The 26,458-nt window shown below is 39.0% G+C and overlaps 1 protein-coding gene across 1 annotated transcript in view; it reads left to right on the forward strand.

Annotated features, from left to right (window-relative positions):
* The window catches only part of LOC138592138 (mucin-2-like), a 118,984-nt gene that overhangs the window by 85,183 nt on the left and 7,343 nt on the right, over positions 1-26,458 (forward strand). The window contains exons 30-41 of the mRNA XM_069662834.1: positions 7,206-7,215; positions 8,346-8,517; positions 9,312-9,550; positions 9,687-9,870; positions 10,708-10,981; positions 12,132-12,316; positions 12,405-12,474; positions 13,395-13,516; positions 13,603-13,634; positions 13,720-13,888; positions 21,574-21,669; positions 26,076-26,116. Of these exons, the coding sequence (XP_069518935.1) occupies positions 7,206-7,215; positions 8,346-8,517; positions 9,312-9,550; positions 9,687-9,870; positions 10,708-10,981; positions 12,132-12,316; positions 12,405-12,474; positions 13,395-13,516; positions 13,603-13,634; positions 13,720-13,888; positions 21,574-21,669; positions 26,076-26,116 (1,594 nt within the window). The remainder of the gene's footprint in view (positions 1-7,205; positions 7,216-8,345; positions 8,518-9,311; positions 9,551-9,686; positions 9,871-10,707; positions 10,982-12,131; positions 12,317-12,404; positions 12,475-13,394; positions 13,517-13,602; positions 13,635-13,719; positions 13,889-21,573; positions 21,670-26,075; positions 26,117-26,458) is intronic.

Raw genomic sequence — 26,458 nt, forward strand, 5'->3', positions numbered from 1 at the left:
ACACCACCTACAGAATCCACCACTGGCCCAGTTACAACATCTACCACAACTGGTCCAACCACAACAACTACACCACCACCACCAACTACTACTACTACTAAAGGGACCACTACAACACCACCTACAGAATCCACCACTGGCCCAGTTACAACATCTACCACAAGTGGTCCAACCACAACAACTACACCACCACCACCAACTACTACTACTACTACTTCTAAAGAAACAACAACAACAACAACACCACCAACTACTACTACTACTACTACTACTACTAAAGAAACCACAACAACACCACCTACAGAATCCACCACTGGCCCAGTTACAACATCCACCACAACTGGTCCAACCACAACAACTACACCACCACCACCAACTACTACTACTACTAAAGGGACCACTACAACACCATCTACAGAATCCACCACTGGCCCAGTTACAACATCTACCACAAGTGGTCCAACCACAACAACAACAGCACCACCACCAACTACTACCACTACTACTACTACTAAAGGAACCACAACTACACCACCAACACCAACTACTACTACTACTACTAAAGGGACCACTACAACACCACCTACAGAATCCACCACTGGTCCAACCACAACAACTACACCACCACCACCAACTACTACTACTACTACTTCTAAAGAAACAACAACAACAACACCACCAACTACTACTACTACTACTAAAGAAACCACAACAACACCACCTACAGAATCCACCACTGGCCCAGTTACAACATCTACCACAACTGGTCCAACCACAACAACTACACCACCACCACCAACTACTACTACTACTAAAGGGACCACTACAACACCACCTACAGAATCCACCACTGGCCCAGTTACAACATCTACCACAAGTGGTCCAACCACAACAACTACACCACCACCACCAACTACTACTACTACTACTTCTAAAGAAACAACAACAACAACAACACCACCAACTACTACTACTACTACTACTACTACTAAAGAAACCACAACAACACCACCTACAGAATCCACCACTGGCCCAGTTACAACATCCACCACAACTGGTCCAACCACAACAACTACACCACCACCACCAACTACTACTACTACTAAAGGGACCACTACAACACCATCTACAGAATCCACCACTGGCCCAGTTACAACATCTACCACAAGTGGTCCAACCACAACAACAACAGCACCACCACCAACTACTACCACTACTACTACTACTAAAGGAACCACAACTACACCACCAACACCAACTACTACTACTACTACTAAAGGGACCACTACAACACCACCTACAGAATCCACCACTGGTCCAACCACAACAACTACACCACCACCACCAACTACTACTACTACTACTTCTAAAGAAACAACAACAACAACACCACCAACTACTACTACTACTACTAAAGAAACCACAACAACACCACCTACAGAATCCACCACTGGCCCAGTTACAACATCTACCACAACTGGTCCAACCACAACAACTACACCACCACCACCAACTACTACTACTACTACTACTAAAAGGACCACTACAACACCACCTACAGAATCCACCACTGGCCCAGTTACAACATCTACCACAACTGGTACAATCACAACAACTACACCACCACCACCAACTACTACTACTACTAAAGAAACCACAACAACACCACCTACAGAATCCACCACTGGCCCAGTTACAACATCTACCACAACTGGTCCAACCACAACAACTACACCACCACCACCAACTACTACTACTACTAAAGGGACCACTACAACACCACCTACAGAATCCACCACTGGCCCAGTTACAACATCTACCACAAGTGGTCCAACCACAACAACTACACCACCACCACCAACTACTACTACAGCTAAAGAAACCACAACAACACCACCTACAGAATCCACCACTGGCCCAGTTACAACATCTACCACAACTGGTCCAACCACAACAACTACACCACCACCAACAACTACTACTACTACTACTTCTAAACAAACAACAACAACAACAACACCACCACCACCACCAACAACTACTACTACTACTACTACTAAAGAAACCACAACAACACCACCTACAGAATCCACCACTGGCCCAGTTACAACATCTACCACAAGTGGTCCAACCACAACAACTACACCACCACCACCAACTACTACTACTACTACTAAAGGGACCACTACAACACCACCTACAGAATCCACCACTGGCCCAGTTACAACATCTACCACAAGTGGTCCAACCACAACAACTACACCACCACCACCAACTACTACTACTACTACTACTAAAAGGACCACTACAACACCACCTACAGAATCCACCACTGGCCCAGTTACAACATCTACCACAACTGGTCCAACCACAACAACTACACCACCACCACCAACTACTACTACTACTACTACTAAAGGAACCACAACTACACCACCAACACCGACTACTACTACTACTACTAAAGAAACAAAAACACCACCACCACCAACTACTACTACTAAAGGAACCACAACTACACCACCACCACCAACTACTACTACTACTACTACTACAAAAGAAACAACAACACCACCACCACCAACTACTACTACTACTACTAAAGAAACAAAAACACCACCACCACCAACTACTACTACTAAAGAAACCACAACTACACCACCAACACCGCCACCAACTACTACTACTACTACTACTAAAGAAACCACAACAACACCACCTACAGAATTCACCACTGGCTCAGTTACAACATCTACCACAACTGGTCCAACCACAACAACAACACCACCACCAACTACTACTACTACTACTACTAAGACTGCTACTACTACTAAAGGAACTACAACTACACCACCAACACCAACTACTACTACTACTACTAAAGAAACAACAACACCACCACCACCAACTACTACTACTAAAGGAACCACAACTACACCACCAACACCAACTACTACTTCTACTACTACTACTACTAAAGGAACCACAACTACACCACCAACACCAACTACTACTACTAAAGAAAAAACATCACCACCACCAACTACTACTACTACAAAAGGAACCACAACTACACCACCAACACCAACTACTACTACTACTACTACTACTACAGAAACAACAACAACACCACCTACAGAATCCCCCACTGGCCCAGTTACAACATCTACCACAACTGGTCCAACCACAACAACAACACCACCAACTACTACTACTACTACTACTAAAGGAACCACAACTACACCACCAACACCAACTACTACTACTAAAGAAACCACAACACCACCACCACCAACTACTACTACTACTACTACTACTACTACTACTACTAAAGGAACCACAACTACACCACCAACACCAACTACTACTACTACTACTAAAGAAACAACAACAACACCACCTACAGAATCCCCCACTGGCCCAGTTACAACATCTACAACAACTGGTCCAACCACAACAACACCAACTACTACTATTACTTCTACTAAAGGGACCACAACAACACCACCTACAGAATCCACCACTAGCCCAGTTACAACATCAACCACAACAACACCACCACCAACTACTACTACTACTACTAAAGGAACCACAACTACACCAACAACACCAACTACTACTACTAAAGAAACAACAACACCACCACCACCAACTACTACTACTTCTTTCAAAGGAACCACAACTACACCACCAACACCAACTACTACTACTACTACTACTACTACTAAAGAAACAACAACACCACCACCACCAACTACTACTACTACTACTACTAAAGGATCCACAACTACAACACCAACACCAACACCAACTACTACTTCTACTACTACTAAAGAAACAACAACACCACCACCAACAACTACTACTACTACTACTAATAAAGGAACCAAAACTACACCACCAACACCAACTACTACTACTACTACTACTAAAGAAACAACAATTACACCACTGCCAACTGCTACTACTACTAAAGAAACCACAACAACACCACCTACAGAATCCACCACTGGCCCAGTTACAACATCTACCACAACTGGTCCAACCACAACAACTACACCACCACCAACTACTACTACTACTACTACTAAAGGAACCACAACTACACCACCAACACCAACTACTACTACTACTAAAGAAACAACAGCTACACCACCACCAACTACTACTACTACTACTACTACTACTAAAGAAACCACAACAACAACACCTACAGAATCCACCACTGGCCCAGTTACAACATCTACCACAACTGGTCCAACCACAACAACTACACCACCACCAACTACTACTACTACTACTGAGAAAGGGACCACAACAACACCACCTACAGAATCCACCACTGGCCCAGTTACAACGTCTACCACAACTGCTACAACCACAACAACTACACCAACAACAACAACACCAACAATTACCCCTACTCCTACTAAAGTAACCACAACAACACCACCTACAGAATCCACCACTGGTCCAATAACAACATCTACCACAACTGGTACAACCACAACAACTACACCAACACCAACAACTACAACTACTAAAGGAACCACAACAACACTTCCAGAATCCACCACTGGCCCATTTACAACTTCTACCACAACTGGTGCATCAACAACAACTACAGGAACCACAACAAAACACACGGTCATCACTGAAAAGCCACAAACAACCATTTCAAAACCTATTGTTGTAAACACAACTATTGTGTCTACAACTTTAAGTAAAACATCCACTCCAACTTCTATAAGCCCACTGACAACGACTCTTCCAGGAAGCACAACTGTTTACACAACTGGTGCAACCACTACTGTTGGAACTGGATCCACAGAGGTTTCAACAATATCACTGCATACAACAACTACGACATTATGTGTCTGCATTGTCAGTGGAACATCATATTATCCTGGTGGGTGATCTTCCATTTTTATTTTAAATATACCTCTTAATGGCTATTAATGATCACACCAGTTTATCAAACTCAATGATTATATTTTACTTGATCATTTGTTACTTTTTTGGATCCTCAAGTGATATACTAACTTCACTTTTATTGATTATCATGACTTACTTATTATCTTGACATTTAAATATTTTTACACCTCAAAAAAGTGTTAGATTACAACTTGTGATTAAGACAGTCTGCTTCATGCTTTTTGGGCCAAACATTAGTTTAATTAAAGGCTTGTATTCACATATATGTAGTATCCAGTATCCAAAATACCCAGTGGCAATCGTAGGTCCCCCCTAGTACTCCAGCGTTATTCTGAAGTCTTGGCTTGCAACATTTCATTGACGCAAGCCATGGCAATCAGCTAGGATATAAAAGCCTTGCATGCATATCACCAATCATTGACAATAAGGCCAGTCACACAACCACGTAACAACTATGTGCTGCAACAGAATCCACAGCATACTTGCCTCTCTCTCACTAAACCGGTGCGAGCCAGAGACACACACACATGCACACAAACACCCTTACTTTCCGGCCTTGATGTCGAGCCAAGTGTTGCGGTCTTTCCATTCTCCAACCTGTTAATTGTCCAACCAGCTGGTAGGTTACTGATGCTAGCAGCCGCCGCACCTCTGAACCTCAACCTGACCTGGTTCTAGGGAGTGACTAGGCAGGAGAGGAGCCTCTAACTCCCTTGTGCATGATGGACCAATGTTAGCTATGGTCTCTGCTACATTGTAATTCTGGTTCAGCTTTTTCAAAGTGAATCCAAAACAAGCAAGTAAAGAACTCTGTTTTCTCTTTGACATATTTTCCTGACTTTACATGCACATATTTTTCACTGAGTGTAACCATGAAGTCAAGCAAAAACAAATCCACGGCTTTTTAGTTTGTATGGGGTAACGTTGGGTTCTCTATTACACATGGATTATGGACAATTTCCACTGAAATAACCGTGTATTTATTGCCAATATGCTACATTAGGAAACACCACAACAACAATATTTATCTGTAGGCTATTAATATTTGTGAATAAATGTTTTGCAATTTCAATAATAGATACTGGATACAGTATGCTTTAAAATTACATTTTGAGAAAATTGCCAGTGACAAATAATTCTTTAAAGAGACCCCCCCAAAATTTTGCAGTTGAGGTTTTCAGGGGGTCTCCAGTGTCAATCAAGGGGTCTCTGACCCCCGAGACCCACTGTATTTTTCGCACCCTGTGTAGTATATTCCCATTATTGTGCTGTCATGGAGACAAAAAATAGTTTTATCAATTTTAAATATTGTCCTATCTTTTTGATAATTGGCACTCAATTTATGTTGTCATTTCACTGCTTTCTTTTTTGATTCCTCAAAGACCCTCTGTCAAACTCTGCTGCCACCCCATTGTAATGAAAATATACAGTAGCTATATAGGTCCTGTCTCAACCTCACATTCTAGACATTGATTTATCTATCTACAGGGAGAATAAATGGCAACCCTTGTGTCTTTATTAGCAGAGGCACACAAATACATCTGTTACGTATGTAGAGTTTAGTTTTCTTTATTTAGATGTACAATTCTATATTAATGCAAGTCTTATTTATTTTGTTATGTTCACATAAATAGAAACGTTAAGTCACTGTATATATATCGCCAGATCAGGTAACACAATGGTGATTGAGCCTATGGCCCACTGATGAAAGCTTTTGCATTTGCAGTACAAAGAATTATTATGGACTCGGTCTCTGGTGCAACTTTTGCGGAAAAAACTCACAAGCGGCGTCCAGTTACCACTGCTGGGTGACGCATTTTCCATCACCCAGCAGTGGTTGGTCTGCTAGAGAGAGTCTCTGCAAGTGTTGCGAGTAAACAGTAATCTACTATGGCTGAACAAACAAAGAAAAGATCAATGACTACCGATACAACTTCAAAAATAAGTGAGAAAAATGAATAAATTTGACGCTCAGTTGAAGGCAAACAGTCTTAAAAGGGAAGCGACCATCAGCCAGGAATATCAAGAGTTACAACCAGGGCCAACCGTGAATGTCACACATGCAACACTGTCTGGATATCTGGGAAGTATGCTCCCACAATTACCGTTTATCATCGAGATTACAACTTTAAGTTAAGTTAAGCTTCAAAACAGAACAGAAGTCCAGCTTTCCTGAGCCATCAATATTTAACACAGCACCTATTGATTATTTTGAATTAGTAACCCTTCAATGTTCTGCAATAAATTTTTATCTCAATTGTTTTTCACAGGGGAAAGGGTGTACAATGTCACTGATGGTCATGGATGGTGTTATGATGCATATTGCAATGACTCTTGTAAAGTTGAAACACTTTCACATCCATGTCCCACAACACCAATACCTACCACAAACCCTGGTACCACCACTGTACCAACAACTCCATCCAAGCCCTGCATCTATATGAATCAAACAAGACAGGTAAAAAAATAGATCATAGGTGTTTTTTTATATGTAATTATGTTTCCAAAAGACATTAATAATTGTATACCAAGAGCTGCATTGTGTCAGCGAAACAACTAAAATCCAAGAGTTTTGCCAAAATACTTTACTTAGCCTCATAACTTTACTTTGTAATTAAACAGATGTCAATGGTAAATCGACTGTACTTATATCGCTCTTTTCTAGTCTTGTCGACCACTCAAAGCTGCTTTTACGCTGCACGTCACATTCACCCATTCACACACATATTCATACACTGGTGGCAGAGGCTGCTACGTAAAGTGCCCAACTGTCAATCAGTTATCACATTCATACCCGTTGACTATGCCACCAGGAGCAATTTGGGGTTCAGTGTCTTGCCCAAGGACACTGCGACATGTATCCTGAGGGAGCTAGGGCTCGAACCTCCGACCTTCCTATTGAAAGAAGACCAACTCTACCACTGAGCCACAGATGTGCGGTTATGATGGCTATCTTTGTGTGATAGTTTAAGATAAATTTCTAAGTGGTCCTCCAAGAAACAAATCATTTATTTTATAAGTCCAACTTAATGAGTGTGTCATTACCAGGATCATATTTATGTGACACCATGAAGATGTATTAGGCGACTTTATTGTACCTAGATTGTCAGATGTTATGTTTGCATATAAACCAGTAAAATATGTACTATCCAACCAAATTTGACATGTTGTAATATGTTACTATTAAAACGTAATAATTCAGAACTGAAAAAATCAACATGTAGAAAACCAGACCACATGGAATTATGGTTACATTTGTCTTCAGATTATAGAATAGATCATAAAATAAAATGACAAAATATTGTGCACAGAGAGCCCTGCATCTTGAAAAAATGAATTACAATTTATTCTTTAAGACTTCATATTTTCCTCTTACATAACTTATTGCTTACTGCTCAACCCCTATCCAGCATGGAGAGTCCTGGATGATTGACAACTGCACCCATGCTATCTGCAATGATAGCAAGGTTATAAAGAAAGTTCATTCCTGTCCCGAAGTACAAGAACTCATATGTACCAATGGATACCCCGCTGTTAAGGTCTATGATGAAAATGGATGCTGTTTCCACTATGAATGTCAATGTAAGTTAAATATGTACATGTATGTATTTAAACAGAGTTTACCATTACTTTTATATGCAGTGAGGATCTTCTTTCATTATGAAAGACAGCTGCCTAGACTGCAGTATTGAAGTGGAACGCCTCCTGGTCAGAAAATCAATTTTAAGGACCAGCAAGGTGCAACTCCACTTGTGGAGTCAAATTGTATAGACGCCTTTAAGCAAATGAGCCTACTTCACCTCAGTGAACGTTTTCCTTGTGAGTTTATGGCCTCAACTGCATGTTTTCTTTCAATACAGCCAGCTTAAATGACATGCAATCTTATGTCAATTTGATAAATACGGCAAGTATCTAGGGTAGATTGTGTCACATCTGCCCGATTCTAGGTGTAATAGCTCTAGTAAATGTAACTGTGCTAGTACATCTACCAATGGAGCGCATTCCTTTTTCCTATGTACATTTCTAATTGTTATAATACAAAATGTTAGAAAATGTTTCATTTGCTTTTAGAATCCACATAGAAATATGCAAAATGCCATAATGCTTTGCAGAGTCAATGAGAGTCAGAAATGTATCTTACGTACATTTGATAACACATTGCCTCCAACATTTTATTGCTGATTTCTGTCGATAAGGTCTTGCATGTAATAACTCACCAACCAATAGCAGGAAGTAGTAGCTACTAAAGCAGCTTGCTGCTAACTACAGCTAACTACTAAAGGTATATTGAAGTAGCCTTGGTGGAAGTAATTATGCTCTCTGCTTGTTTCAGTGTTTACTCTCCATTTCCCTCCATGGTTCTTCTCATCCTGCAGGTGTATGCACTGTCTGGAATAAAAAGCACTACAGCACGTTTGATGGAATACATTACTGTTTCGAACAGTACTGTGATTTCTACCTGGTCAAAGAGATTATAAATAAATACAACCTGACTATTATAACAGATAACCAAGAGTGTGATCCTTCAGATAGCACATTCTGTCCCCAGGCTGTCATTGTTTTGTTCCAATCCTACAAGATAGTTTTGACTCAGTTGAAGGATGTAGGCAATGTGGTAAGCATCATTTTAAATCGTCACGACACATATTGTATAAGTGTCAGTATGTCACTTTATTGATTATTTTGAGACTGTGGGATGCGTTGTGCAGTTGGACTTAGGAATTCATTTTTTTGTCTTTTCCTTTCTACAGGTGTATATAAACCAAAAACGTATCTATCCTGCTTACAGCAACTCCGACCTGCTCCTCACTAGCACAGATATAGAGGTCACATTGAAAATACCAGCAATTGAGACATCAATTATTTATAGAAGGACATTGTTCGCCATTTACGTTCCTTATTCCCTCTTCAGTGGGAACACTGAGGGACAGTGCGGTGAGTTTCCACAACAGACATGCTGCTGTTTCTTATTCTAAGCCTTTTCAGTAATGTAAGAAATAATGGGGTGAAAAAGATGTCAGTGCTTTCCCATGGACCTACTGACACACCACTGACACAACTTTCAGTTAGGATAGGCCCCAGATTTCACAAACTAACACATCTGATATTTAATGAAGAAAAAAAAACAATAGCATTTTCACATTAAAACTTTTTTTTTGTCAAGGCCGTCTACTTTATCTTTGAACTTTCAGACCAATTAGTGCCAAATGTTCATAAGGATGTGCATGCTTGTTAGACTTGAGTGTTATAATCAAGTCCCCTAAAATTGCTATATTAGTTCAAGTCAAACCTTTATAAAAGCTTCAAAAATCATAAATGTTTCCTTAGTTAGCATTTCGGTTGAGATACGGAAAAATGCACCATTAAAACAAATCAAACAAAGGACGCTACTCAGTGAAAACAATTGCACATCGCTCTACTACAATATAGTTAGATGAGCGAGTTTGGTAGAGTCCTTTGGTCCAGTCTAACATAGATGTTATAAAGGGTTTACAGGGTAATCCATATAGGGATACCTGTTCTGCTGTGTTCATGGACAACTTGTAGTCACAACATGCTACAAACGAGCCACATTGTGCAGCTTCAATTGCTGCCATATTAAAAAAGCCACCGAAGACTTATGTTTAGCGAAAGTAGTCATTAGTAAAATTAGAGAATCATTTTGTTGTTTCTGTGTTTTTAAGTCAATTTTATTCATAGAGCACAATATAACATCAGAAGTAATCCAGGACACTTTTTATTAATGAGCTACTGTTCCTTCTCATTTTCCAGGGACCTGTGACAACTCCAAATACAATGACTGCCGTTCTCCCAACGGCATGATGGGAAGCTGCTCAAATTGTGCAGGACACTGGCTTGTCCCAAATAATGATACATGTGTTCCCCCCACACACCCCCCATTGACAACAACAACAACAACAACAACAACAACAACAACAACCACAACCGAGACAGCATCAACCGAGACAGCATCAACCGAGACCACCACAAAAGAAATTGTGAAACAACCTTGCAAACCACCCATCTGTGAACTCCTAATTAGCAGGTAAGGGGAGACACATCCTCTTAAGCTGCTGCACTATTTGCTGTGGATTAGGAGACATCTGATGCATTTAATATAAGTAGTTTACTCAGAGCCAGATCATCTGCTACTCTCTCCTCTCACTTCATTTGTGCTTTCTCTTTCCTGTCTCTCTCTCCCTCCGTCTGTCCATCTGTCTGTATCACATAAAATGGTGGAATTAGACAACTAGGGGCAAGCTAATTGAACAAAAGAATGTACAATATTTGTGCAGTGAAACATAACTCACCAATTATTGAGAAGGTACCACAGAGGCCAACTTCTTTCTCTCCTCTCTATTAAAAGATGGAGTTTGAGTATTTTTATCTTCACCTGAACCTCTCACATCTCTCCTCTCGTCTTGTTGTTGCAGTGAGTGAGTGGTCAAGCAAGTAAGAGAGGGAGTAAATACAGGCAGAGCAGAGAGAAAGGAAATAAAGTAGCCTATTTAACATCATACCCGGGGCTACATTCGAAACATTTGAGGCTCAAGCCAACAGCCCCAAGAAAGTGGCGCCCTAGAAGACGGCCTATATTGCCTATGCCTTTAGCCGGTCCTGAGTTCACCGACCTAAAATTATTATTAAATCACTACAGTGTATTCTAAAAGCCTCAACAGATGTCGTCTTGATCCAAAGTGAACAGTCTGTTCTGAGCTGAACTTTCACTTGTATTGGAGTAATATTTGACCGGGAGTATCTATACTTTGACTCAAATAATAAAGCTGTGTACTTTGTCCACCACTGGTTTCAACAGCATCTGACATACGGTATTGCACATTGCTTTATTTCTGAAACATACATGCATAGTTTTAAATGTGAAACACGTTGATTTGATGGTTAATAGAAACCTTTTGGACCTTCCATAACCCTGATGCAGCCCAACATGTCCACCCTCTGTGAGCTTAAAAACCATAGACTGTCTATAAGAAGTGAATGTAAAACTTCTCCACACCACAATGCATTAGTACAGTGCACTTATTATGGCCACATAGTACACTGTAGAACTGAATCATCTAGCTAAAACACAAACAGGAACCTCCCGAAAAACTGAACATATAGTTAGTGTAAGGTGTATTTTATTGCTATGATCACTTTTTCTGACAAAGTGTTCTTGCTTGTATGTGTCCTTTCAGTATATTTCAGCCGTGCTTGTCAGTCGTACCCCTGTTGACATTTGTTGAATCCTGTCGATCTGACAATTGCAACACTACTACTAATAATAGTAATGTTACCTGCTCCAGCCTGGAGGCCTATGCTGCTGAGTGTTCTAAAGAAGGAGTCTGTATTGACTGGAGGAATGCTACCAATGGGCAGTGTGGTGAGATATGTATTCCTAAGTGTAAAATTCCACAGTTGTTCCATGCAGTGTTCAAAAATGTGTATATAAATATATTTAAAACTTACAGAGCACAAGTGTCCAAGCAACAAAGTGTACAAGGCCTGTGGCCCCTCAGTAGAGCCTACATGCAATAACAGGTAGAGAACATGTTGTGTAAAAAGTGTGATCTTGTTTATCTGTATGTTTTTCTAAATGTTTAAACACCACCGCCTGATTCATATGCTGTCATTTCTGCTTTCAGGTAAGCAATTCAATTTTAATATATATATTTTTTTTTTTAGATTTTTGTACTTTTTTATCATGAAAACACAAAAATCTGAATGTGACCCCAACCCCTTACCCTCCTTTTAGTTGTCCATCATCAAACCCAACAGAAATGAACCTGAAAAAAATCATATTCAGACAATTTCACAAACATTGTTAGAAAAACAAATGACAGATGTAGCGATCCATAGTCTCAGTCATTGCCAGTTACATTTGCTCCCCCGAAAGCAAATGCAAGTTTGCACACAGGTCCAGTTCTATGTCAACCTGTCTTTGCTGAAGCAACCAACTGAAAACTTCAAAAAATCAAAACAAATCAGCAACTTGTACCAATTGTAACTGGCAGGAAATTTGAAGTCCAGACTTTTTCTTTAAAAAATTGTAATCTAATTAAAATTTTATCCTCTCGCATTTTTTTCCGAGTCGACACCATACCTGCTCACTGTATCATTAGACGGTTCTCCACAAACCATCCAGACACATTTTTCATCTATCAAAGGTTAAGCCTACAGTGCATCGAAGTGTCTTGTTGAATAAATCTCCAATCTTATAATAGAGAATTTTATCGGCAAAAAAAACAAAGTTCTGACAGAATGTTGAATTCTACACTCTGAACTATTGCAGTCACTGAAAAGAGCATATACACATCATTTAGTGAATTATGGAGTAATCATTCATTGTAAAAATAAATAACAGACGCCACTTGTCTAGATGAGGTACACATTTCTCAAAAGTTAGTTTAGATTGCTGAATATTTGACACATATAAACATTCATTTAATTTCCGACATCAGATACAACAACAAGTTCAACACAGGAGGTATATCATCTTCTAACGACACTAAGGAGGGTTGCTTCTGTCCCCATGGCACCACCTTATTCAACCAAGTCTATGAAGATTGTGTCCCCTCTTGTGGTAAGAAAAAATTCCATAGATAACTCATAATTCATCAAATTGCACATCTACAGCTCCACAAACATTTGTTTCTGTTTGAATTTCAGACTGTGTTGGACCTGATGGAAAACCAAAAATGGTGAGAACTCTGCCACAAACATACATTTATGTACACAAGCAAAGCTTAGCTGTGTGTCTGAACTGTTTTTATTTCTCTTAACCAGCCTGGTGAAACATGGAAAAGTGGCTGCGACATCTGTGAGTGTGACAAGGACTCCATGAGCGTCCAGTGTCAGCCTGTTCCCTGTGCAACAGTAAGGATCCCTGACTGCAGCGAGCCTGGCCAGAAACTGGTTACCAAGACGGACGGCTGCTGCTCAACACATTCATGTGGTCAGTTGTAGTTTTGTAGAAGTAGAATTGATTATTTCACCTTCTTTACTGACTGTACTGAATCATCAACATTCCCAAACTGGCAAGTGAGTCGTCCACAGTTTGCCTTGTTGCTGTGCAGTTTGTCACAGTGTTGGGTGCCTCCTGGTCCGTACTGAATGGATGCAACAGACTGGATATGACTACTACTAGAACTCTGAAGGCAGTCAAACGCAGCAAAGCTTTAAAAAAAACATATCTGGACTAATTTTTCAGGGACTACAACATAACTTTGGATTGAACATAAAAATCAGCATGGGATTTGTAAACTCTTCCACTAGTTTCTATTTTGGTGGTGAGGTGAGATAACTTGAGGCCTTTCTTTGCAGTTGAATTATAGCTACCTATAAGCTTTCCGAAATTAAGGAAACATTTCTAGGGAGTCGATGCTGAGGCTTCACTTCACTTGAGACCCACCATGTTTGTTTAGAAAGCATAAAATACCAGTGGGCTGTTTATAACTTTTAATAACTATTTATAACTTTTAATAAGGTGGGCAACACCAGCCTGCCTCCAAAGTCCAGTCCAACCCCTTCTTTCATCTTATGGTTCATGTAAGTGCTCGGATCAATGCTAAATTCTACTGGATTCAGACCTTTTAATCCATCCTCTCCTCTGAGGTGAAATGGAGTGTCAAGGGCATAGGGACATGTTCCTTTCAGTATCAAGTTACTAATGAATTGCATCTATTAACTACGACGGAGTATAAGGGCCACATTAAAGAAAAAAAAAAAAAGTCAAAAAAGACGTCATTTTACGAGAATAAAGTCGTAAAAATATGAGAATAAAGTCATAATTTTATGAGAATAAAGTCATTAGTTTATTAGTTGTAATTTTAGACTATTGTTAGCCTAAATGTTATAAATATCAGAAGAGCAACAGCCGCCTGCACTGAAACGAGGAACGTCTGACATCTTGTGTCAAGTTTTGCTTATAAATGATTGCACAGGAGGCTTAACACAACTTGAGTTGGAGCTGTATTTATTGTATTTATGTATTCTTTATTGAACACACCGGGTAGCCTGGAAGCATAGCATACATGTACCTCGCGAGAACATGCGAGATCTCCTGCCTAGTAATGCGCAAGCACACTATAAACAGCTATCAATACATTAGTATAGGTTTCACAAATACACAATATTTAATCTTTGGCCCTAATACTCCGTCGTAATTAACGGTTGAAGCAGAAAATAAAATCCACAGATGCACCAAACTGTGGACGACTTCTTCATGTGAGACTGCTGATTCTCTGTCCTTCACAGTTAACAGAGGCTTCACTGTAGTTGATATGTCACTGATTGAAGAATGTGTTTTTCTACCTTCTAGCATCTGGTGGTTTTGGGTTTTTTTTTTTGTCATTTACTTTTTATTAGGTTTTCTTTTTCACAGAGTGGTACATATGTTCCAAAAGGACACATAGCATACACTGAAACAAAATAAACAACAGGGGGAGGATCCTTATTTTGAATAAACAGAATCTACGATAGGTACATAGACATACCCAAACACATACGCCCGTACCTACATACTATTACACATATCCTCATATATACAGATGCTTATCTACATACACACACATTCATAATAACCCATAATTATTCTGCACTTGGAGGAAAAGAGAGAAAAAACCCCCAAAATAATCAGAAAAGAAGCCCTTGATATAGGCATATCTGTTACACAAAGTCAGGTCTTATAATTGACACATTGTTCAGCCATTTTGACAAATTTTCCTCGAAGATACCTATTTGAGATGAGATCTTAGTTTAAATGTAATTCTCTCCATTGTGTATATATTGTAAACTATGTCGATCCACTCATTTATGGTTGGTATGTCTTTCTTAAGCCATTTCTCAAGCCTTTTTGCATGCCACTAACAACACCCTCAACAGATATTTATCTTGCTTTGCACAGTGAAGCTCTTCAAGATCAACAAGGTACATGGTTTTAAAATCAAAATATATTCTCCTCTTAAAAACTGCCTCCAGGACACCATGGATACTTTTCCAAAATGGAGCTACAGAGGGACAACTCCAGAAAATGTGAAAGTGACCACTGTGTTTCCACATGACCTCCAGCAGGCAGACTGATTAGAGTACCAAGTCTTTTGCGCTGGAGTACAGAATAGGGATGCACGATATTATCGGCACGTTATCGGTATTGGCCAATATCGGCTTAAAAATGAAAAGTGGCCAACACGCCGATATCCGCCGATATAATTAACCGATAAAATGGGCTGCTGCATACTTGATTAAATGCCTGACCTTGGCGCAATGTCCCCGGCGCGAAGAAGACCTGCGCGGGGCAGTGTGATGACGTCAAGTGTGTCTACCTGCAGCATGAGAGAGTTAGAAGCCAAAATGTCGGTGGTGTGGAAGTGTTTCAAAGTGTCCGAAATAGACAGCAAAACTGCTCTTTGCAATGACTGCTCAGCTTCAGTGATGCGAGGAGGAGCCAAGGCAAAGTCTTTCAACACTACAAACTTGATTAACCATCTGAAGACCCGTCACCCCAACCGTTGTAACAAATGTGATAAGAGTGTCACCATTATACTGTACGCTAATTCCATTAAAGAAGAGAGTTGATGATCTCTGTAATTAGGTGTGCAGGAAAAAAATATCGGTATCGGTAATCGGCTAAATGAGTTGTAAAATATCGGCATATCGGATATCGGCAAAAATCTAATATCGTGCATCCCTAGTACAGAAGTATCGAGTAACATTCTTCCAGTTGAATTCTCTCCAGGAGGGAGAGCTTGTCATTAACCATTGCTGTCTGCAGATCCTGTCCCATTCTTCCAGTGTTATTGTGAAATTACCCTCTGCTTCCCATCTTGCTTTGATAATCTTTACTTTGAGTGTGGTCTCTTTTTAAATTGCATGGATACTACTTTTTGGTATCTAGCATCTTTATAGGCTTTTTGAAAAAAAAGCAAGGATTTCTTCTCCAATTGTGATATCGTCTTTGGGAAATTTCTTGCCAACAAATTCCCTGATTTATGAATACCTATAGTAATCCTGATTCTGCAGATTAAAGTTGTCCTTAAGGTCCTGGAAGCTCAAACCCTTACCTTGATTTAAGAGTGTGCAATATGCGGTAAGACCATTTTCACACCAGCTTCTAAACCTCTTGTCATATTTACTAGGCATGAAGTCTGGGTCATAGGTAAACCATTTAAGGATTTCAGCCCTGCCCTTAAATTGGTGCCTTTTAATTATTTCATTCCATGTCTTTAGGGAGCTAGTTATCCAAGGATTACTGGGGTCTGACAAATGGCTAGATAATGAAGGGTCTCCAATTAACGTGTTAACTGGTATTCCCTTCCCCATTGAGCTTTCTTTCTCTTTCCATCTTGATCTATAGTTAGGTTTACACCAGCCAACTAGTGGCCGAATTTGAGCTGCACTATAATAATCCCTCAGACATGGAAGGGCCAATCCACCTCTCTCCTTTGCTAGTTGAAGGGTTTTATATCTCACTCTTGTTTTTTTTCCAGCCCAAACAAATCTAGAGATAACTTTATCCCACTCCTTAAAACAATGTTCTGGTTTTTCAATAGGTACTGATAGGAATAAATATAAAAGTCTAGGTAGGGTATTCATCTTCACTGAGTCTATGCGTGAACTGATATTAAGGTAAGGAATTATATTCCATCTGTTAATATCTGCCAATCTGGACAGGTCTATAGATGTAGATTCCCAGATATTTCACAATTTTTTATATCCCATCCCATTTGATACCTAGAACGAAGATACTGAGGGGGATTATAGTGGATATTAAGAACCTGAGTTTTTTGCTCATTTAGTTTATAACCTGAGTATGACCCGTATTCCTCCAGCACTGACATCAGCGGGGGTAAAGAGTCGGTTGGGCTTGAGAGATACACAAGAATATCATCCGCAAATAAGGCCAATTTTTGTTCTCCCCCTGCCATTTTTATGCCTTTAATCGTGTTGTTCTGCCTTATCTATTGTGCCAGTGGTTCAATAAAAATAATAAAAATAAGAGTGGACTTAATGGGCAGCCCTGTCTTGTTGATCTCTCTAACAGAAAGGAATCAGTTAGTTCTCCATTGATTTTTATTCTAGTTGATGGCTTGCCGAATAGGGCTTCTAATGTAATGATGATTACTTGGTTAAACCCAAATTTCTCCATAACACTAAATAGGAATTTACATCGAACTGAATCTAAAGCCTTTTCAGCATCTAAACTTATTAACATAGCCGGTATTTTATTTTTATTTATATGTCTAATAATTTGTAAAGATCTTCTAATGTTATCATGGCTCTGACATGACTGAACAAATCCTGTTTGGTTCATATTGATTATTTCAGGTAAAAAATGTTCAAGTCTTTTTGCAATGATTGAAGTAAACAATTTGTATTCAAGGTTTAGCACACCAATTGGTCTATTTGCACAGTCTAATTTATCCTTCCCTCCCTTAGGTATAATGGTAATGATCGCTTCTTTCCATGAAGCCGGGATTTCCCCTTTTGTCAGAACCCATTTGAATGTTCTCAGTAAAATAGGTGTCAGAGCCTCTTTCAGCGATCTATACCACTCCGAAGTGAATCCGTCTGCGGCCGGGGACTTAATTGCTTTTAATGTGGATATAGCCGATTAAATTTCTTCTTTTGTCATCTGTGAGCTTAGTGCTTTATTTTGATCTTCTGTAAGGGTAGGCAGATGTAATGATTTGAGTAGTGTCTCCATTTTCTGGTCATTGGCAACCTGCGGTTGTGAATATAATTTTCCATAATATTGCTTAAAACAATCTTTAATTTCCTTCATTTGGTGGTGGATGTCCTTAGTTTTGGGGTCCCTTATCTTATATGTTGTGTTATCTGTCTGTTGTTTTCGTAGTTTGTAAGCCAATAATTATGTATATTTACTGCCACCTTCATAGTACTTTTGTTTAGTGTCTAACAATTTATTTTGGGTTTCTTTTGTATATATTTCTTCAATCTGGTTTCTTTTCCTCTTTATTTCTAATTTAATCTTGGAATCTAGAATCTATAGAGTTCTTATTTTCAGACTCTAGGTTTTTCAATTCATACTGAAGGGTGTTGAGTTTTTCTGTTCTTTGTTTCTTAAGAAAAGATGTTATGGCAATCACCTTCCCTCTCATTACTGCTTTACAGGCATCCCAGAGAACGGGCGGAGACACCTCTCCATTATCATTATATTCTAAATACTCTGAAATTTCTCTTGCAAACTGTTCTATCCTATGTTTATTCAATATGCTAGAATTAAATCTCCAATGTGTAAACTTCCTTCTATACGTCATTTTTAAGGACAGATACAATGGGCAGTGATCAGAAAGATCCATTGCTCCAATATGACACTAGTGCACCCTGCAGCTATCCGTTCCAAATAATAAGAAATAATTGATTCTTGAATATGTTGAATGTGGAGATGAAAAGAAAGTATAGTCTCTAACTGAGGGATTTAGGTGTCTCCACACATCAATCAGTCCTATCTCTGATATTATTGAGTTTATTTTCTTTGTTGTTTTTTTGGGTTGAGATATTCTCATTCCTGATGAGTCAAGGTGACGGTTCAGAGTGGTATTAAAATCCCCCCCACGTATAAGTCCCCTGTGCTTCTGTTACAATCCTATCTATTATTTGTATGTAAAAATCTGGCTCAAAGCCAGGAGGGATATATACATTATAGAAGGTAAACAAATTTCCATCAACTTTTTCTTTGATTATTATGAATCTACCTACTTTATCCTTATAGTAGATACATGCTCATACACTACTCTGGAAAATACTTGTTTAAATCCTTGTCTTTTAAGTTTTTCATGTTCTATTCCTGTCATGTGGGTTTCTTGCAGGAATGTTCTATGTTCTCTTTTTTTTAATTTTGTAAGAATTTTGTTCTGTTTGATAGGGCTGAGAACTCCATAGACATTTAGAGAAATTATATTAACCATGTGGTGCCTATATACAGGGTTTTTATTTTAAGTATTATATCATATAAGGTATTACCCTCCACAGATGCAGATTTCTTACCTTGAAAAAAACTAAAATAGATCTCCCCCAGTTTTAACTCAAAACAGTAACACACATTCAAGAACATCAGAACAAATACAAAGACTTCCCTGAAGGAAGGGACCCTCGTCTCAATAAGGTCCCTGTTGGGGGGGTGGAGGGAAATTGCCCACCAAATGGTTGGGGCTTTTTTAATTCACCCGTAGGCTCTGTCCTTCTCCATCACCTCATAGGCATAATCGTAGTCAAAGAAAATCGGCTTGTTATTTATGTGAATTTTCTTCCTCCAAGCCAGCTTCAGGATGGTTTCTTTAACGTCAAATTGCAGGAAGTTTATAACGATGGACCTTGGAATTGCATTGGGTCCTGGCTTCTGTGTCAGAGCTCTGTGAGCGCGTTGAATTTGGAGGGACATACCGCTGGGTAAGGGGAGCTCAGTTGTCAGTAAGTTTTCCACAAAGGTAATCATCGAGTCACCCTCGGAGCTCTCCAGCACCCCGTACATCCGAATGTTGTTTCTTCTGGATCTGCTTTCCAGATCGTTCACTTTTTCCCACAGCCTACGTTGTTCTTTCAGCATACACAGAAGGGCCTCTTCAGTGATGGCGCTGCTTGCTTCCACATCCGAAATGCGCTCCTGCGCCTCGGCTATAACCTGGCTTTGAGCTTGAAGTGACACCCAGACCTTGGATAGCTTCTGGTTAAGCTCTTGTTTTAGCGTTGTTAGCCCTTCCTTCAAGTCTTTTCTTAAATCCCCCTTAAGCTCGGAAATGGCTGTGTGTATATCTGTTTTAAAGCCCCGAAGATCTTTAGAGATAGACGACATTTCACAGCGCAGCTCGTCTCGCGGTTCAGTAGCTTCTTCACTGCTAGCTAGCGAGATGCCATTTTCCTCATCGGGGTCTTCTTTCGACGTTAACTTTTCAGTTACCTGTTTTTTCGAGCTCTTCCGATCTCTCTGTGATTTCCCCCCACTCATTTCTCTCCCCTCTAAGTTTGCAAGTTCAAATGTATGTCTTTAAGTAGGAGGTTGATTTGAGGACCGATTGGGACAGAGTAATTAACTATGTGTCCTTCCCAAAATGGCTTCACCGGAAGTCCCGCATCTGGTGGTTTTAATTGTTTTTGTATCATTAAATTGTCGCGAGATATGTAATCCATCAGAGGTTTTAAATAAATAGACAGATGTAACTGTAATGTCATACAGTAATTTCAACCGATATTGTGATGTAATACTGAGCGGGTTTCAAGGCTCGACAGGAAGATTTCCTCAGGGAAGTATTGAAGGGAAACCTACGGAACATAAGGGAATTCTTTGAACAATGGTCAGTAGTAAAATGTTGTTTGTTGTTGTAAAAGTGGGTTTGTTACCAGAGGGTAACTGATTCAGTTCAAGGACATTCAGGATTAATGTTGGTCAAAAGAAGTGGATGTGCCTCTCTGATTACCTTCCCTTAGGTGTTGAGCAAGGCCTTTAACCGCCTGCTGCTGGAGCAATGCCGCTCAGGCTGGTTGTATTGTTATATGTAAGAGCACATTTTTTTAACACAGCCTGGTTTTCTAAGTTTGTAATTGTAAGTTACTAAGTTGTGGTACAAATTGAGGTAAACCTCCAAGTCAAACTCATTATTCCTATCCCTTTGCCCCCAACAGAATGCGACGTAGCCCTGTGTCCGACACCAATGACCTGCCCGCTGGGCTTTGAGCTCTCTATCTCACAAGGCACCTGCTGCCAATCCTACAAGTGTGGTAAGTGACTCAAAAAGTGTACATCTGTCAACAGAGAATTATCTGCTTGTGCATGATATGTATTGTAGAATAACCTGGATTTAAAAATGTCTGCGTTTGGAGCACATCTTATCTACCTAATGGCAGTTTGTTCCAGTTACAAGCAGCTTCACCATGTTTATTAGGACTCTCAGCTGAACTAGCTGACCTGTGGCAGCAGATTTAAGGTTCCTGTTTGGTTGAATCATTTTAAACAATTATATTACAGGCCTATACCATTCAGTAACCTGTAAACCAGCTGAAACACTTTAAAAATCTATTTTGTAGTTAACTGGAAGCCTGTGCAGAGAAACCGGAGTAATGTGCTCCATTCTTTTAGTCCTTGTCAGAGTTCTAGCAGCAGCATTCTGAATGAGCTGCAGCTGTTTCATGGTCTTTTTAGGAAGTGCCTCATAGCAGTGAGCTATTTACAATTTGTTTTGGGTTAGTTCATGGACATTAAAATAGTTCTTAAAAAGTCACACACAAGCATGTCAATCAATTAATCAGACTTTATATGTATAGCACTTCCCATACAAGTAAAATGTAGCACAAAGTGCTTTACAAAGACAGAAAATAAATAAAAACAAAACAAGAACAATCAGCATCCCCACCCCCAAATTCATACACAAGGCTAAAAAAAACATTATAGAGCAAACAGAGCTAAAAAAAAAATAGGAACTGATGAAACTGAAGAAACGCTATCATGAATTTATAATAAGGAAACACTGGAGGTAGGGTCAAAATGTTCTCAAAGATTCAAAATAGCAAAATAAAATGGAGAACATAAATAAGACCATAAACCAAACCAAAGGTTATCCATACACGAGAATAGAATAATAAAACACTAAAAAATGAAGAAATTAATAATTATATAAATAAATAATAATCAAAAAAACTAAAAGTAAAGTTACACTAAAATAAGATAATAACACACTTAATCAATATGAATCACTAAAATAGACGCTAAATAATTAAATAAGTAAATAATCTTTAAGATAAAATAACCTAAAATTGATTCTAAAACATACATGGAGCCAATGCACAGACTTTAAAATCGGTGTGAGGCCTTGATGGCCTGCCTCCTTAGCAAGAATAATTGGACCACTTCTTCTTTTCATCAGCCAAAATACATCACTTATTTCAGTATTGCTCAAAAAAGGTAAACCTCCTCTAAAATGTGGTAGATACAGACCGATATCACTAATCACTACAGAATTGAAGCTCTTCGCTAAAGTTTTAGTTTAAAGATTGGAGCCATACATAGGCAAATGAATTCATCATGAACAAACAGGATTTCTGAAAGGAAGACATTCAGGCATCTGAATCAGACAAGCAATCTGCCGCATATATATATATTTTTTTAAAGATTATTTGTGGGGCTTTTTGCCTTTAATTGATAGGACAGCTGAAGATAGACAGGAAATGTTGGGAGGAGAGAGTGGGGGATAACATGCACCAAATAATTGGCAGACCGGGAGTTGAATTTGCGATCAATGCGACGAGGACTGTAGCCTCTGTATATGGGGCGCATGCTCTACTAACTGAGCTAAACCAGCGCCCCTGCCGCAGTTTTTAGCCTAGATGCACAAAAGGCTTTTGATAGAGTGAGTTGGAGATATCTTTGGTCAGTTCTTGAGGCATTTGGATTTTATAGAAATTTTATATCAATGATAAAAAAAACTTAATACCAATCCCTTTGCAGTTGTTCAAACAGATAACATTGTGTCTAAAGCATTTCCCCACCTGTCGAGGCTGCCCACTTTCTTTGTTACTCTTCGCTCTATCATTGGAACAGCTTGCCCAAGAAATAATATTAAATACCCTTATTTCACCAATAAGTATGCGAAACAAATGATAAAATCTCACTCTACGCAGATGATGTATTAATGTGCTTTACTAATATTTCTATCTCTTTAACTCAAATATTACAAGTCTTTACCCAATTTAGTTTTCTGGTTATCACATCGACTGGGATAAATCCCTTCTCATTCCTCTGAATGTTTCAACAAAGCAACCAGGTGTTCCATATATACAATGGCATGACTCTAGTTTTACATAGTTTGACTACAACCAAATTCTCATATCATAAATCGCATATATCGAAAACAAACTATGAAAAACTGAAACTTGAAATTTAATCTGATATCCAGAGATGGTCTAATCTTAAAATGTCATTGCAAGGCACGATTTCAATTGTAAAAATGAAACTTCTTGGCTGACTGAATTTTCTATTTTCTATGATCCCTTTGCTTCCGCCACCTACATACTTTGAAGAACTACAATCTATGATTTCTAAATTCATTTGGGATGGCAAAAGACCTCGCATTCGTATGCGCACACTTCAGCGTTCTAAGAATGCTGGAGGTCTGGCACTCCCTGATTTCAAATTATACTGCTGGTCCTTTTGGATTAAGGCATTGACAACTTGGTGTGCTGATGAAACCACTAGATAGAGCAGGCTCTAGTGAAACCTTGTAGATTAGCAGATGTAATATTCTACTGGATAAAACCGAAATTAGCACATAGAATATTTGGACCAATTATAAAATCTGCAAATCTGATAAGATGTCCAGAAATGGGTTGTAATGTCAAGCTATGTGACTGCCCTCCAATATGGTATAATTACAATCTACTACAGAACTCCAGCCCATACTACAATGAAAGCTGGGCCTCTGGGGGAGTCCACAGACTTTTAGATCTGTACGATAGAAATGGATTACTTTCATTTCAACAGCTTAAGGAATGTTATTCTCTTCCTGGGTCTTCTTGGTTTTTGTATCTGCAATTAAAGTCAGCAATCCATGCCCACGGAGTTCCATGGGAATTACCTTTATCCGCTCATCCATTGAACGCTTCGATTAACCCCCGAAAATCCTCTACTGGACTGATGTCCAAAATGTATAATGATTTAATCTCCAAATGTGCAAAAACTTTGGGGGTGACTAACTCTTAGGACTGTGACTTTGAAGGACAAAACCTGGAACTCATCTGGGACATTATCTGGTCAAATATATTTATCTCATCAAAAAAATCCAGCACTCCAACTTATTTATTACAAGTTTGTGCATAAATATTATGCCTAACCATACAGGCACTTCAAAATGAAGCTAACAGATGTCCAAACTGTACTAGATGTAATCAGGATATTATTGGTACATACTTTGATGTTTTCTGGGAATGCACTTCAGTATCAAACCTTTGGACTAAGGTGGCCAAGTGTCTAGAAATAATCCTGAAACTCCCAATTCCTAAACCTTCCTTATTCTTATTCAACAATGACTCTGCGCTCAGGGACAAAATCAGATTGGCCTTTAGGAAAATCATACTTGCAGGCTCAACTGCTGCCAAAAAGATTATGCTACACTGTTGGTTCTCTGCTGAACCTCCATCGATAATAGAATAGTTTAACCACGTAAGAGATATAGCTCTCATAGAAAAAACTTTGGCTGTAGTTCATAAAGCACGGGCATCCGCTGTAGAGGCTTGGGATTTCCTGATAGCTTCTCTCTCAGACCCACTTTTTCTTGTACAAATATAACTGGACCTGTTTGAAAGAATGTAGAATCTACACAAATTATATAATTTCTGTAAATGTATATCTTGTTATTTCAGTTATTATTATGATTTTTGTTTTATATATGTATTTTATATTTTGTCCTTTTATTTTATGTACCTATTTTTCTAATTAAGGCAATGGCAATGTGTAAATAGTTTGTGTTTGATGGTGCTGTTTGTACAGTAATTTGTCTCAATGGATCTTTATATACAAGTATCTCAATGTGGAAACTCAATAAAAAGTTAATCACAAAAGAAAAAAAATGGCAGATTTGATACTGGTCTGTAGTTTTCCAGTACTGATGCATTCAAATTGTTCTTCTTCAGAGGAGGTTTTACTACGGCAGTCTTCAAAGCAGTGGGGAAGACAAATATCTGAAAAGAATAATTCACAATGTTAAGAAGATCGTGATTAAAAAATTCAGAAAATATTTTTAAAAAGGATGTCGGGACGGGATCTAAAAGGCACGTTGCTGGTCTTAGTTGGGAAATGACTTTGCAGAGCATTTCAGCACCTACCAGGACAAACTTCTCCAGTGTTTCCTCATTTAAATACAAAGATTATTGGGTATTTAAATTCATATCATCTTATTTCTGAAGTGGACTACAAAATTTTCATATGCAGAGTTTGTAGACAGATTGCACGGTATGTTAAAAACAGAGTTAATGGTCAATGGTTTGGAAGAGGATTTTATGATTGTTCTGGTCATTAATTTTGAAATATGAGCCTTTTCAAAATTCATACAGTTAGTTAAGCTTAAAAATTCTGACAAATGGCAAAGGACAAATGTCAAAATTAATCTGACTCATATCTTTTTTCTTTTTTGCAGTACCTAAAGGTGTATGTGTCTTTGAAGGTACTGAGTACATGGTAAGTGTGCAGTTCAAATTCCAGATGTCAATATACCAACTGTGAGGCGAACCGTGGGGCTGACCCGTATGGATCACAGAACAACTGTGACCCGGTTTAACACCACCCATAATGAACAATATCTCAATTCAGCTCTTTATGAAATACCAAAACCTTAAGAATCAAGGTGCAACAAAGTGCAGTGTGAACAGCAGCCAGTCCTTGGAATTCCTATTTGTTTTACCAAGGGTTCCATAAAACATTGATGATGTAGTTTTGCAGTCAACAAAACATTCTGTGTAATGAAGTATCAGTACCAGTTTGACTCATGTTTACACTTCTTGTTTGGTTGGTCATTCTGAA

Source organism: Semicossyphus pulcher, unplaced genomic scaffold, assembly GCF_022749685.1.
Source record: "Semicossyphus pulcher isolate SPU_LCO1_2020_fin unplaced genomic scaffold, fSemPul1.0.p SCAF_1, whole genome shotgun sequence".
In the NCBI taxonomy this organism is placed as follows: domain Eukaryota; kingdom Metazoa; phylum Chordata; class Actinopteri; order Labriformes; family Labridae; genus Semicossyphus; species Semicossyphus pulcher.